The following is a 15,318-nucleotide window of genomic DNA, read 5'->3' as shown; positions in this document are numbered from 1 at the left end:
AATCATTTTAAAATTATTTCAGTTTAGCCCTCTACTTGACTTTTTTCCTAATTGTATAAGATTCTATACTAAAATATCATTCTTTCCCATTCATTCATTCCTTTGTACAGTACCTACAGTAGTCATAGTTAAATTCTTACATAGAGGTACCCAAATATACAGATTATAAAGAATGGAACTAACTTTCATTTAAAGGTTAATGACTATGTGATCAGTTTACAATTATATCAGTACAGGTCAAGGGTCTCCAGCAGTTGAGCTACAATCAACGGGTCAATCCTAGGACTTACCTGATGCATTATGGGGCCAGAACTTCAGGTACAGTCCCACTTTAAGGGATTCTCCAACATCAGAAATGTCTACACATGTTGCCAGGCCACAGGGAAGTACACAAGACAGAAGGTAATCATCAGGCCAAGGGACAGACCGAGACCATTTGTTACTGACCTTATTCCTATCCTTCACTGTAGAAGCTAATTAGGTTGAAATGTCAGCTATTCACCGGTAAAATATTTCTGCCAATTATCTCCAATCATACTGGGGGACCCTCCTTACCCCCTAAACTAAGAGCTTCATGTCATATTTCCCAGTCAAATCCTTCTTCCTTCCTTCCCCTTTACTGATAAAAATTCAGTTGGAAATCAAAGTAGCCTCTTAACTAAAAAAAAGGGGGGGGGATTTTTACATGTATCTGCCTGATTTTAAGAATCCCCTGGAGCCCTCATTGAAACATGAATTCCCAGGGTCCACTCTGGACCTAGTGAATTAGCATCTCCAGGTTAGAGACCTAGAAATCTGTATTTTTAACAAGATCCCCAGGTAATTCACATGGTGGGGCAAGTTTGAAAAATACTATAAAGGAATTGGGTATTTGACCAACAGTTGCCTTTTAAGCGAATTCTAGACAAGCAGCCCCCAGTTCAAGTATAGATTGTGTTCCATTTTTGGTTGTTTGGACTTTGAAATGCATTTTTCTAATAAAACAAAGTAACAGATAGCACTAAGTTTTCTTAGCCAGCTTCAAAAATCTATTAAATCTTGTTAACAGATCTGAAGTATAACAAATACAATGTTTAATTTACAAAAAAAAAAAAATCACATTTCAAAAGTTGAAGCGTTAAGTCAGCTGTTTAGAATGTATTTTCCCATAGACATAAAGTTCTAAGAAGTGGTTAGATTACCTGGCTATCCATAAAATCTTATTAAGCCCATAACAAATCAAAGCCAACTATAGACTCAAAGATATAAACATGAGCTTGGTGTCCTCAAAGCAAAAGATTATGAGAAGGAGAAATAATCTGTCTTCCTTCTGTGGGCATTCGGAAGACAGGCAACCTCTGACATCCTTATCCTCTATCTTTTTGCAACCATCTCCTGCCTCCCAGTGGCCTCGGCCCAGGTGCCAAAAACTCACGTCATCCACAGCTCCCTAGTAAAGCATCAGCTTACCTACCTCTGCCCCATGTTTGACTCTCCCAAATTATCTACCTCTCCTCCTTAAATCTAGTCAAAACTCATTTCCATGATTTAGTTCCATCCTATCTTTTCCGCTTATCTCCCATTACTCTCTTATACCTAATAAACAGAATCACTCTTTGGTTCCCAAACATGGCTACACTTTATCTCCTCTGCATCTTTGCACTGGCTCTTTTTGTATGCAGTGTATCTCACCAAAAACTCATCCCTTTCAACCCATGGCCAAGCCATGATGCCATCTCATCCATGAAGGCTTCCCAGAGCCTATCAACCAAAAGTGATTTCTTTCTCTGCAGTTTTACAGTACAATCTTTGTGCTCCGCTTCTAAAACTTTAGTCACAATATATCTTGAATTATAATTTTTTTGTGTATGCTTTTATAAATTTCTTGGTAATTTTTTCAGGTATCTAGTATGTGACATGCATTGTATTAGGCACTTTTATGTGCACAATAACAATCCTACAAGGTGAGTGTATTATATAATTATTTGGTTTACCCTACTCAAAAGTAAGTTACAGAGGACTGGAATCTGTGTCATGTTCACCACAAAAATGTTTTGCATATAGTATATGCTCAATAAATATTTGTTGAATGATTAACTGAATGAATGAATAAAGTGGCACTTTTTATGAAGAAAATAAGCTTCAGTAAGAGTGCTGGCCCAACGGTCATGATGACTGTGCTCAAATCCCAATTTGAAAAGCTAAAAGCTGTGTGATCTTAAGCAAGCTGATCACTTCTCTGAACTTTAGCTTTCTCAACTGTTAAATGAGGATTATAACAGTACCTTCCTCACACAGCTCTTGTAAGAATTAAATGAGATAATGCATGTAAAGTCCTTGACACTGGGCCTGGCACATGGCATATATATGATGAATGTTAGCTTTGATTATTATTCTTAAGTTGCAAAGATAAAGCCTTCATTCTTCCTTAGGAAAAGGATCCTCTATGACTTTTATAACCCTCAGTGTACCTAGCACTATTCATTGCCTATAACTGAGGTTCAACAAATTTACTGCGCATTGAATTTTCTCAGCACATGTCATCTGAACCAAAAATTAGAAGAAAACCATTGAATAGGGCTAATGTACATGACGGTACAATCAAGTCCATGTATATTTTTGTTTTACAAGAGGATGATAAGCCCAAGTGAGTCTCTAAAAGGTGAAACTCCAGGTATGTAACAAATTGAGACCAAACACTTCAGACCTTCTAGAGAAGAGATCTGTGGGCAGCTGGCTCTGTCCATGGGCCTGACCACTTAACTTGAAAAACAGAGATGTCTTAAATAGCATGTATTATGCCTTGATCACCTGGCTGTGCTCAACGTAAACAAATAGCCAACACATATTTGTTAAGTAAAGTAACTGCTTCTGGTTTGTAATCCTCGCCCTGCTTTTAGTTGATTCCATTTCTCTTTATGACCAACATAAAAATCAATCATGGTGACCAATGTTTTGAGAAGAAAGAATGGTTTACTCAAGCACCATCACTTTGGAAAACAAGTCCCACAAACACAAATGTTTTACTAAATAGTCACACAGAGTAGATAATTCTCGTCTAAGGAAAGATTCATCCTGTGTCAGTTCAGTGCAACTCAAAGGGATAACATCTAAGAAATGGAAGTTGTTCCCAGTCAGCGATACCTCATCTAATGAAGACTGTGAGAATGAACTTCCTTTATTAAAAAAAAAAAAAAAATTAAAAAAAATTAAAAACACACATTTTAGAAAAATCATCATAAATTACTCAGAGGACTGCTGTATTCACATGGCTCAAAAATAATTTTACTTTCATGTGTGTGTATGTGTGTGCATGTGTGTTTAGTAAAACACTGCCAAATACAGCTGTTTATTTGCACAGAAGTTACACAAGCCTACACTACACATTAAAACTTAAATCTTTCCACATCTCTTTTCCCCTCAGTGCCAACTCCTTTCCCACCTGGACACCAATCATCTTAGGCTCTTAAATCCCTGCCCCTTTGAAAATAGGAAAAACTCTGATATCAGTGACTTATGATTAAATACACATTCACTATAGAGAGTTGGAAACCACAAATAAATGAAAATGAGAAATTAAAATCAATCAAACTCCACTTGCTAGAGATTACTATCGTTAACATTTTGGTGTCTTTTTTTTTTTTCAGGCATTTTTCACTGTGATGTTTAACCAATTTTTTTTTTTACTTATATCTTATTGTCCTATATCAATAAATTTTCTATAGCATGAATGATTAAATTTTCTTTTAAAAAAAAATGTTTGCTCTTTCAACAGAATGGAGGAACATAATAAACTGGACTAGGGAGAAACTTAATTTCGCGATGCTCTGAGTAAGAGTTTATGAAGGCTACAGTTTAGCCAGTGACAAGGGGAATAGGAAGAAGACAGTTCTAGGATGAAGAATCAATAGGCTTGTTGATGGTTTGGGGAATGAAGAAAGAGAAGTCAGAAATGACTCTTAGGATTCTGCCTTGGGAAACTGAACCTCGGGAAAGCAGAATTAGACTTCAGGGGTGAGCAGTATATAAAATAATGAGTTCAGTTCTGGATACTGAGTTAGGATTCCTCTGGCTACAAGGAACAAAAAACCTGACTAACAGAAGCTTAAATAAGAAGAACTTTATTTCTTCTTCAAAAGGCGATTCCAGGGCTGATGCAAGGGCCTGATAATGGCGTGAAGGACCTAGGCTTATCCCATATTTCTGCTCTACAGCAGAGTCCTGTCTTAAGGTGGCTGCTGCATTTAAACATGTTACTGTCTCCCAAGCATAAGATTGTGAGAGGTCCTTACATTTCTTTGGCCAAAACTATATCTTGTGTAAATCCCAAATGAACCTCTGGTAAAGCAGAACTTTCAGATCACGATTCATCCCCAGGCTGGTGGAGTTCTGTTGTCAAGGAAGAATGGAGGGTGGCTACAGGTTGGGCATCCAGCAGGGTCTGTCTCCAGCTTTGTGAAATCTGAGGTATTTATGAGACACTCAAAAGGAGGTATCCTTATGCTATCTGGTGCCTTGGAGAGAGAACTGCAGTTGAGCTGTAGTATCAGGAGTCATCATGTGCAGAGGAAGCTGTGGAGTTACGGACATGTATGCAGTTGCCTAAGCCTGAGGGGCAACAGTGAAGCGGGCAGGGTAAGAAAATGAGTCAAGTAAGAGCCTAAACAGAATATAAACACAAGGGAGAAGGAAAACCAGGAGAGACTATTATCATGGGAATCAACAGAAGCAGAGCTTTTTATCTTTTTTGAGGAAAAGGATGCTATTGCCAGTATCATAATGCTACAGAGAGACCAAATAAGATGCAGACTGAATAGTGTCACCTAGATGTGGCAATGAGTGTTACTGGTACTTTGGCAAGAGTAACTTGATATGAGCAGAGCCTAGGTTTCAGAGGAATGAAGAGCGACCAGAGAAGAGGAAACCAGAAATGGCTAGTCTAGGCTTCTATTTCAAGAAGTTTGTCTGTAAAAAAGAGATAGAGGACAGCAGCTAGAGAGGGAATCACTGTACAGGATATAATGTTTTTCTTAATATTAGCAGAGATTTGAGCATATTTATATGATGAATGAAGAAATGCAATAGAGGGAAACACTAAATTTAAGAAAGAAAGGGTCTCCAGGAGTAAAGATGACAACTGTAAGTCAATGCTTCAGTCCTCAAATGGTGTGAGGAGGAATCCTGAACTCAAAAGATGACAGAAAGATGGAGAACTATAAAGCCAGGAAGACAAATATCAAAAGGACAGAAGCTTGGGATAAGACTGAATAGTAAAAGTCTAGATGCAGTAGCAAGGAAGTTGAAGAATGCTAATGGCACTCCTGGAAAATGAGCAAATTCTATTTAAGATGACTGCAAGCAAAATAGTGTCCTATAGAAGAGCCACATTTCACTTAGGCAGAAGTGGAGGAAAGAGGTTGAGGATATAGTGAAGTTTGATTATAACAGCACACGGATTCTAGGAAACAAAAAGGAGAGGATTAGAAGAGAGGTCATTACGAAAGATGAGAGATGGTGGAGATGAGAAAGTGCAAAGGTGGATAGGAAGGATGATGACCCGAGGCAGAGGGGCTGGCGAAGAGTCACAGAGATGGCTGGAATGGCTGGCACCCATGCTCCGACAGGACTCCAACACACGGTCTGCAGTCTTGTGAACTTTTACCACAGAATATTAGAGAAATGTTATCCTAGGACATTTGAAGAGATGGTCACTATCTTTACAAATCGCTCTGTATCCCCTAATTCTTCGCACAAAGAAAGCATCCTATCTCTGGAAAGATTATGTGGGGCTGGCTACGAAATAGTAAATCTTCTACTACAGAGGGTCTCTTGTTCTAAGGCTTAGCCTAGACCTAAAAACACATTTATAAGGGTTTCCCCCCATTTTCTCAACTCACATCATTGAGCTCATACCACATGCCAGCACTATGCGAGACTTTTTTTTTTTTTTTAATGAACATGAGACCACCCATGCCTTTAAGGAGTTTATAATCTCCAGAAATACGTATTCTGAGTTCCGAGAAGCTAAATTTAAAATGAACTTAAAAGTACGTGTCAGAGCGGTTCTTCTCAAATGTTAACATGCATACAAATAACCTTGAGATGTTATTAAAATGCAGATTATATTCAGTAGGTGTGATTGAATGGAACCCGAGAGTCTGCATTTCTAACAAGTTTCCAGGTGATGGAGTTGCCAGTCCATGGGCCACACTTGGGGAGTATCAAGGAGCTGAAGACACTAGCATAAAAAATTCCTTGCTTTGCCTTTTTTATTATACTGACCTGTAAAATCCTGAAAATCTTTCCTCTTTTCCTTGCTAATTCTCCTATCCATCCATTTATTTAATAAAAAAAAGAGCGGAGGGGGTAGAAAACCTCAAACGAGGGCTGTTTCTTCTAAGCGACTATTAGCTACACACACTGCTTTCGTGAACATGTCAAACATCTATCTCATGTGATTAAATACTTCTGTGGAACCTCTAATATTTCAAACAGAGCACCTAGCTATTCAGTGAAAGAATAAGAGACTGAGAACAGCAATTAATTCTAGTTATGCCATATGGCAGTATAGAACAGTGGCTGGAACCTGAAAACTCAATTTCACAAGAGCCCTACTTATTCTGAATTTTAATCATTATAGGATCAGCAAACATATGCCTACCAACCTGTTCCATTTACACAAAATTCTAAAGAATAATCACACTGTACGCTCATAAATGATTGGTTTTTTCCCAAATGGACTTAAAATTTCTCTCCTACCAGATTCTCAAAATAACGTAGCTGCTGACAGCTCCAGTTTAATTTCCCTGTTAAATAAAATATACAAACAGTCCTTTTTAATGCTTTCTTACCATTTTCATCATCAGCTCACAATTTTGCACAAGTCTAATTTTCTCTGGTTCTGGATTCCTCAGCACTGGGGCTGGTTCAGGTGCTGGCCCACCGATCCCTCCATTCCACCATATCCTCTCCTTTTCACCTCTGCCCAGAATGGAGACATTATCATTTTCAACACATACTCCATCCCCTGTCCTCTCAGAGCTAAGATACTTTGATCTCTTGGACATCTAATAACTTCTAGATAAGGACAGAAAAATCAGTTCTTGTTCTGTGAACGTTTGTCTCCAGTGCTTGAGAGACTATCCTAATATCTCCTGAACATGTTTTAGTGATAACATTTACTGCGCTAGGGCCAAAATGATTTTCTGCCACTTTCGATTCTAGTTCAATAAAAGAATAAGAGCTTTGTTTCTAACCTCTGTCATTTTTAATACCATAAAATGATTTTAAAAATGTAAAATTGAGTTCCATTTCCTGCTGGACTACCAATCTCATATTAGCTTTCCTTTTATCAAATTTATGAGAAAAGTCAGAAATTGCCTTTCTTTAAAAAAAAAATCAAAACTTCAGGATCTCCTGGGAAGACTGTCTGAATTGAATTTCAGCTCTCAATAATTGCTGGCCTGGAAGTTTTAAAGAAGAATAAAAGTTAGCTACTTAAAGTTAGTTATGTCAGAAATAACAAACTGGAAGATTATCCCTTAGTGCACACTCATCCAAAAATAATGTTATTCCTAAAAAATTATCATCCTAAAAAATCACAAGTATGTTTATTATATTTCTAAATTGAGGAAGTCTATGGTTTTCTCAAACCACAATGAGGGAAATCTATGGTTTTTGAAATGCAAAGTGAAACAAATAATGTTTTTTGCAAGTTATAGTATTATAATTTCAAATACGCGTAAAAAGCGAAAGAACACCTGTATGTACCCAAAATCCAGACTATGATTCACATTTCGTTATATTTACTTTGGTACATATCTATCCATCCATCTTCTTTTTGGATACATTCCCAAATAAATTGCAGACATTAGTACACTCCATCCCTAAACACTTTAGCATGCCTATATAATTAACTAAATTTCAGTATTTATTCACAATTCTTGTAAACCAATAATCTTTTGAAAGATGTCTTTTTTTTTTTTTTTTGGTAATAGCTTGGCTAAGTAAGCTAAGCAACCAAGTGGAAGTTCTACATTCTAAATCCCAATCTTTTCTTAATTCTGTTACTTGGAGTAATTTCTTATACCTCAGTTCTCTCATCAACAAAGGAATAAAGGCTCTTGGTGGATGTGGTAGGAGGTCTCTAGTACCAAATTGTACAATGGAGTTCGTGGTTATGGCAGAATTCACAAATGAGAGACACTCACTACTATAACTTAGGTAAACAGCTAATTGGATATTACATGGGCATACAGTTTTCCATAAATTATAATGAGAACCTCAACAAGGCTCACAAACTCGAGGGAGCCTGAGTTTGAACATTTAATGATAATTCATCTTATATAAGCCGCAATTTGAAGCTGGACTACTGAAGACTGAGTCACTCCAAGTGGGAATTTCATAACAAAGCACTAGCATCAAATTGAAATTTCCCTAGCTTCGCAAAGCTGTGGTATTCCTGATTTGTAAACTCCTTATTAATTGACTACAGCAAGAACTACCAAAGAAAGAGCTACCCCTTCCATTATGAGCTGTTTGTTCCTCTACACTGATTTTTTTTTTCTTTTGGAAGATTGGCCCTGGAAGGGACATCCTTTGAAGCCTGAAGAATCAAAACTACTGCACAGCACTGCTGAGAGTTTTGAAAGAAATATGAAGAAACTACACTGGACCTGAGGCGACAGGCTGAGATCTTCGCAAACAGGTCAGTGGTTGGTCTGTAAAATATTCCCATCGCCAAGGAGGCAGTGACATCTTGTGTAAATCAAAAACTAAAACCCTAAGATATCTCATTTCCATTTTAAATGCATGAGGGTTAAATATGGATATCTAGCAGTGGAGAAGTTCCTGTGGGATTGATTTTTTTTTCCATCTTCTTCGAGCCCTTTGCTGAGCATGATAAGTAGGACCGCATTTCATTATCAACCCTGCTAGCCCTGCGCTTCTGGGAGACTAGATGAGGCTACACAGTGGGAGAGAAGATCCGGCTTCCAAAGAATGATTCACATGATGTTAGTATAAAAACCCACTTTAGGCCCAACTCATTTTCAACAGAATCATAAAATAAGATAAAATCCCAAGGAAATGAAATTTCCTGCATTGCTTTCCAAATTAAAAAATATATATATATCAAAGTGATACCATAAAAGAAATCAAATAGAGGATTCGAGGTTGCATTGGTCATGTTTGCATTCTTGTAACATTTGGGAGAAAAAAATAAGTCCAAACAATATTTTGGGGGAGGCGATATAAAAAGAAAATGTAAGATTGTTGATAGGGGAATCTTCTGTCGAATCAGTCAGTGTTATAAGAAATAACCTCAAAACAAAGAGTTGGGCTCCTGACAGTTGACCCAGTGTTCTTGCATTTCTCTACCCTTTGCTCCAGTTTCACTGTAACAGGAGGTCGAAACAGGGTAGGTCTGTATCAGAAATAAGAGAAAACAAGCAAATGAGAGAAAATTGCAGTCAGAAAGGCCCCGCACGACAAGGTTCTTAGAGATCCACAAATAGATGAGTACAGAGAGGCATTTATTTTTAATTGGCTTTCTGTAAGCAGAGAAAATAGGACAGCACAGGGACAAAAGACTAGCTCCAGATCAAATGAGACTGAAAATCGAGGCTAGCGCAAAGGGTGGTAAAATGAAGACGGTAATTTCATACAAATGATCTTTTCACATGATGCATGAATTAAGAGCCTCCATTTATAGACAAATAGAAAAGCTTCATGTATGAAAAAATTGACCCTGAGGATTTCCTGAGACCTTCCAAGATAAATTCACATTGAGTAGATAACAGGAAATGCACCAAAGTAATAATGATGGCTTTAATTCTATCAGGAATAAAGCAAATTTCAGTAAACTATCTAGCCAAAGAGTAGTGCTCAGTTTATTATTCGAAGGGGTTAGTTCAACCTGAAGAGTGCAAGCTCAGTTACCTGCCTGCCTCCTAGACTGCATTTCAAAATTTCTTTCACTCTTGATAGAATATATTATTCTGTTTAAAGAGCTCAGCACTGGGAAGTTTTAATAAAGTTTTGAAAAGGAACAAATTTATTCATCCAAACTCTTTTTAAAACCCACCTATTATTACTTAGCATAAAAAATACTGAAACATTATTATATATTTATTTTATGGAATACCAAAAGAGAAAAGCTTCTGCACCCTAATACCACCATAACCGATCAGTGTAAAAAAAAAAAAAAATGGATCTATTTAATCATGGAGCTGGTACCAGATCCAAGATACCCACACAAGTGAAAGAATAAACAAAGAAATCCTCACCATAAAATGAAAAAGAGAGTTATACATTTCAAGGCTGCTTTGAAAGGACAGGAGACTTGCTATGAAAGAACACATAATAAGACGATCTTCCTTTCCAGGTTAAGCTAAGAGATCAACAGCAGACAATATTATATCATTCTTATCTGTAGAGTATTTCAAACTAAAAAACATAATACAACCCTCCACTCCCAGATAAGTATATCTCCAAAAATCTTTAACACAATTATGACTCTCAACATATACTCACTGAATAACAGTGAGCTAGTATAGGAATTTGGCATATAATTGATCACTTGGGAGCCCTGAGGTTGTTGCAGGTTTTTCTTTTCTTTCTTGGTTTAAGGATGTGAGGAAGGGATAGGACTAAAAAAGGAAAGAATGAATTTTTAGTCTTCAAAATGTGGTCAAATTATCGCTATGACTTTTGAGCCTTTTCAGACCTCTTTAAACTTAGATGAACTGTACTAGTACCTCCTATTCTTCCCCACCCCGCCCTCCATTGGCACGGGAACTCCAGTACCAGTAGCAAAATGAACAACAGCAAGAAATGTTATGAGCAAGTATTGTCAACTTGCAAGTAACACAAATATATAAATAGCACATTATAAATTACTTCTCTTGATAAGCACACTTCATTTGAACGTGTTTTGTTTTGGCGGTTTTAAACTCAATAACCAGAACTTAGGAAAAGTTAAATTTTCTATGTAATTAATGGTAATGATATTTACAGTATGTTTACTATTTCGAAAGTCATTCCCAAGAGTCATATCAGAGTAACTTCTTGTCATTATTCCTATAGTACAAAGACATGTGAATGACATATTCTTAAGCTAAATCCTGTTTTAAAGCTAAATCCATGATAACATGAAAAGAAAAACTTGGAGTTCCCAAAGAAAACTGGAATTACTTTTATAATATTTGTACTAATGTATAGTGTTTCATGCAGAGCTATATACTAACCACTCACAATGAGACATGTTCAAGATACTCTTTCAGCCTATACTTTAAATGTCCTGGGTTTTGTGGGATTTGACCATAATCCTGTTACATAAAATTATTTCTGTATTTCTTTCCATTCCAATGTGCTATCAATCTACCTGTCTCTTTTTGAAACTCCTTTAAGTTTCACAAAAGGAAACAATACTCCAAATTCATTTCCATTGGCTCTGCCCTTTACTTCCAACAGTGAGCATAAAGGACTAGCTGTTCCAAAATAAGCCACTGTAAGAGAATTTATCCCTATGTCGGTAATAAAAATATTCTATTTTCTTCATCCCTTTCCCCACTCTCCATGTATACTTCCTGTCAGATGACTTCCCCTGAATCAAACCTAAAAAAAATGCTCTGTTTCTCCAAATGCATAAGAATGGCATCCAGCGTCTGAGTGTGGACCATGTCTGCTTCATTCCAGGTGTCTCACATCTGGTACTGATCCTGCAGTGACCACTGTAATAAAACAGGAGGAGCCACCGCCTGGCTTTCATCCTAATCTTTCTCTAAAGAGCTCAATGAAAACTTGGACGAGGAATGTGAAAGATGTTAGTTTTCAGGGAGAAGATTTAAATGAGGAGGCGGTTTGAAAAAGAAGAACAAACATCACGGCTGAGGACATTAAATACCACAACAGGGCTTCATCTCCTTGGCATCACAGACTGCCATCCATTTTTCATCTTACATGAAAAACATTATCCTTCATTGGTCACAATGTTAAGCCAAAAAAACTCATGTGTAGGTAGAGATATAGAGACAATTTTACTTTTCATTTTTAAGTCTGGGAGGGGAGAGAATTAGCTAAGCTACTTGATGAGCACTTGGAGGACACCCATGACTCTTGACATAAGTAAAATTTCCTAAGGTCAGTCACTCTAGACAAGAGAAAGGTGACAAATGGCACATTATAACAACTGTGATGGAGTCAGATGCTTTAATTTACAGCAAGTCCACAGCCTTGCCAAACACTATGGAATTCCAAACCTCCATAAAAAATAGGGCCATGCTCCTAGAGTTTACCGAGAATCAAAGGCAGTGTTATTTTCACTTCTCTCCACCCCTTTCATTCTTAAGCAGCACAACATTGAGGAAAGAAAGGAACTAAAGCAAGGACATGGCAAAGATACAGTTGTACCTTCCAAACAAGTCCTGATGTGCGAAATTGTAGTTTTAGATAGGTTCCTACCCCGACCCAAATTTACCAAACCCTTAAAATATTATCACTTTAATATGACTAAAAGTAAACCTTTAAAAATAACTTTCTATAATTCTTTCACGTTACTCAGCATTTAACTCCCAAGTTTGATGACTTCCAAATCTCTTTTTGCACACAACTGCCCCACAACAAAAGTTAATGTGGCTGGCATTGCACAAGCTTTCAGTGCTTTCAAACCAACTGGTATCGACACATATAAGTGCAAAACACTGATCAGTCATAAATGGGACTACGGAGGCAATATGGCTGAGGAAGATGATTCAGTAAAACAAGGGTTACATTAACAGGACAATGATTGAATGGGTGGATATAAAGCAACTTCAAACAGCTTGCCAAAGGGAAAGCCTCATTTTTCCATTTTCTTGTGCAGTATCTAATTTCTGGCTCCTCATTTCCTCTGTGATCTGATAATTTTGAATTCTAAATAAAGTGTCATCTTTCTTGCAACAAATCAATGGACAGAAAGCACCCATCAACAATGCAGATGTTTCCTAAAGCTCCTGCTGATGATTTCCTGAATGTCTATCCCACAAACCACACAGCATGTTCTTTAAGAACAAGGAAACTTCTCTACACCATAACAAACATAGCTTCTATGTGTGTGTCCATGGGTGTGTATGTGTGTAAACATTTTTTAAAAAGAGGACTAAGAAGTAATACGCAACTGATAACAATGAGTCACCACAAAATCACCTTGTGTTACCAATTTCAGATTGAAATTTAGCCCTTTCCAAATGCTGTGGTACAAACATAGGAAAAGAGAATTCCTACTCATTGTATATTGGTCCCTACAGATGCAGTAAAATTGTTTTTTTGTATTCCTTATAACAGATTTATACCAATAGACCCTTATATACACAATTATATTTTGGGCATCCCTCTCCCTATAATACTATTTAAAATAATTCCACCTCTATTCCTCCTTCTATCCTTATAATAATCCTATAATACAAAGATCAGTTTTGTATTATTAACAAATAAAAAATTCTATGGGTTACTAAGTAAGCCTTCAGGTTCACAACTAAGCCTGAGTTTATCTATTAATAAAGTAACACATGACGAAGTTAGTTTTTAAACACTCTTCCAGCCTACCAAAAATTATAGATGTTCTCACTTTTGCAAAAAGCTCCCGTCTTCTGCATTCAGTTTGTTTCAATTATTCAGGGCAACCCAGGCTGATAATTACACAGTCCCCAGTTGCTGAGTAAAAGTGATGCTTAATTAGCCAGCAGGAAAGATCGATTAAGATCCAGCAGGGCATCTTGTGAGGTTCTCTCACATTCCTGGAGGGAACAGATTCTGGCTGTGCCCTTTGAAAGGATAAAATTCCCTGCTTCTAAAGAGTTTCAGTGAGATTTCTTAAGTGGATACTAAGATCGGTCAGCCACACGAATTAATTCCCAGTTATAAACCTGCAGATGCTCTCCCTTTTTCTAAGAGGACTCAGTTCAAACATTCTGAATCACATTGCTATGGGGTTGGAAAAGGCTTAAAATAGTATTCGCTTATCCCCAACTTTTGTTTAGTTACCACATTTTTAGTAAGGGGTGGTTGGGAAATATACTGTAAAGTAATTTTTGACTTCTTTCTCCCCTACACAGGTGTATGCATCTGTCAGATGCTAACATTCTAAAGGTCACAAATTAAGCCAGGACATTTTTTAAAAAAAGAAAAACTTAAAGAGCACAATATCCAAACCCGGTTTGATTCCAATATGGTCAAAGAATCAGTCTATTAGGAAAGGAGATGTGGAAATAAAACTAGGACCAAAAGTCATGATGAAAACGAATGCCCTCGACTGCCTATCATCTTCTCTTTAGTAACATGGATAAGCATAAATGTTCAGCTTTTCACACATTTTGCCGAAGTGTTCAATAAAAACCAACGTAACAATCCAAAGCTAAAAGTAGAATGATCACCTTAAAATAGGTAATTATCAAAATATTTATATTGTGGTAAACTATATAACTATGCCTGCCTACCTCAAATCCAATTCAGTAAATATTTATTAAGCCTCTACCCAGTATAAAGAACTCTGATAAGTATGTCTTGCCTTGTTAATTTATATAGTATTAAAGTAGATTTTATTAATTATAAATTGTTTTAAAGGTTTAGGAAGAAGAATAATCTAACCATTTGTACAAACCTAGTTTTGATTTGCTGAAAGCCCCGAAGAATGTGGTCTCTGTGGTCCCTGGCAACAGCACTGAGGTTCTCATTCCTCAAACCTTCCGCCAGAAACTCCTCAGCATCTAAGAGAAAAGAAAAGTTGATCAACAGAAAAGACATACTGAGGGAGAAAGAGAAAGATCTGAAGAATTAAGAAATAAATATTATTTTCTCTTTAAAAACTTTAAATTTGCAGAACAATGTGAATGCACTTAATGTCACAGACCTGTCCACTTAATAATGGTTAAAATGGTAAATTTTATCTTATGTATATTTTACCAGAATAAAAAATAAATAAAACTTTACATATGCCCATAAGTGATACCTTTCGACAATCCAAGAGCTCATTTTGAATTTAAAATGCATACATTAATAACAACAACAACAAAAAACTATTTCCTAAACCATTTTAAAGAAAATTTAAATAGGAATTACCACTGATGGCAGAGGATGGACTGTCATTTTCATAAACATATAAATATTACGAACACTGCATAGAAGGTCACAGGTCAATAGAAGCTAGAAATACCAATAACTAGAGCTGAAATAAAAAACAGAGCTGAACTGTAAAATTAGGAACAAGAAGGACAGGCATTAAAGAAGAAAAATTAATCAGCAGATGCATCATCAATGAAAATGACAATGAAACCAAGTAAAGGAACCCACATGGAAAAGAAA

At 36.7% G+C, this 15,318-nt stretch overlaps 1 protein-coding gene across 2 annotated transcripts in view; it reads right to left on the bottom strand.

Moving 5' to 3' along the window:
- SKAP1 (src kinase associated phosphoprotein 1) overlaps positions 1-15,318 on the bottom strand; it is a 244,345-nt gene that overhangs the window by 204,000 nt on the left and 25,027 nt on the right. For both annotated transcript variants that reach the window (XM_016164621.2, XM_016164622.2), the window contains exon 2: positions 14,618-14,723. In XM_016164621.2, coding sequence (XP_016020107.2) covers positions 14,618-14,723 — 106 coding nt within the window. The remainder of the gene's footprint in view (positions 1-14,617; positions 14,724-15,318) is intronic.

Source organism: Rousettus aegyptiacus, unplaced genomic scaffold (assembly GCF_014176215.1).
Source record: "Rousettus aegyptiacus isolate mRouAeg1 unplaced genomic scaffold, mRouAeg1.p scaffold_m13_p_6, whole genome shotgun sequence".
Classification (NCBI taxonomy): domain Eukaryota; kingdom Metazoa; phylum Chordata; class Mammalia; order Chiroptera; family Pteropodidae; genus Rousettus; species Rousettus aegyptiacus.
Note: the sequence above shows the minus strand (reverse complement) of the source record. Positions and strands in the feature narration are given on the sequence as shown.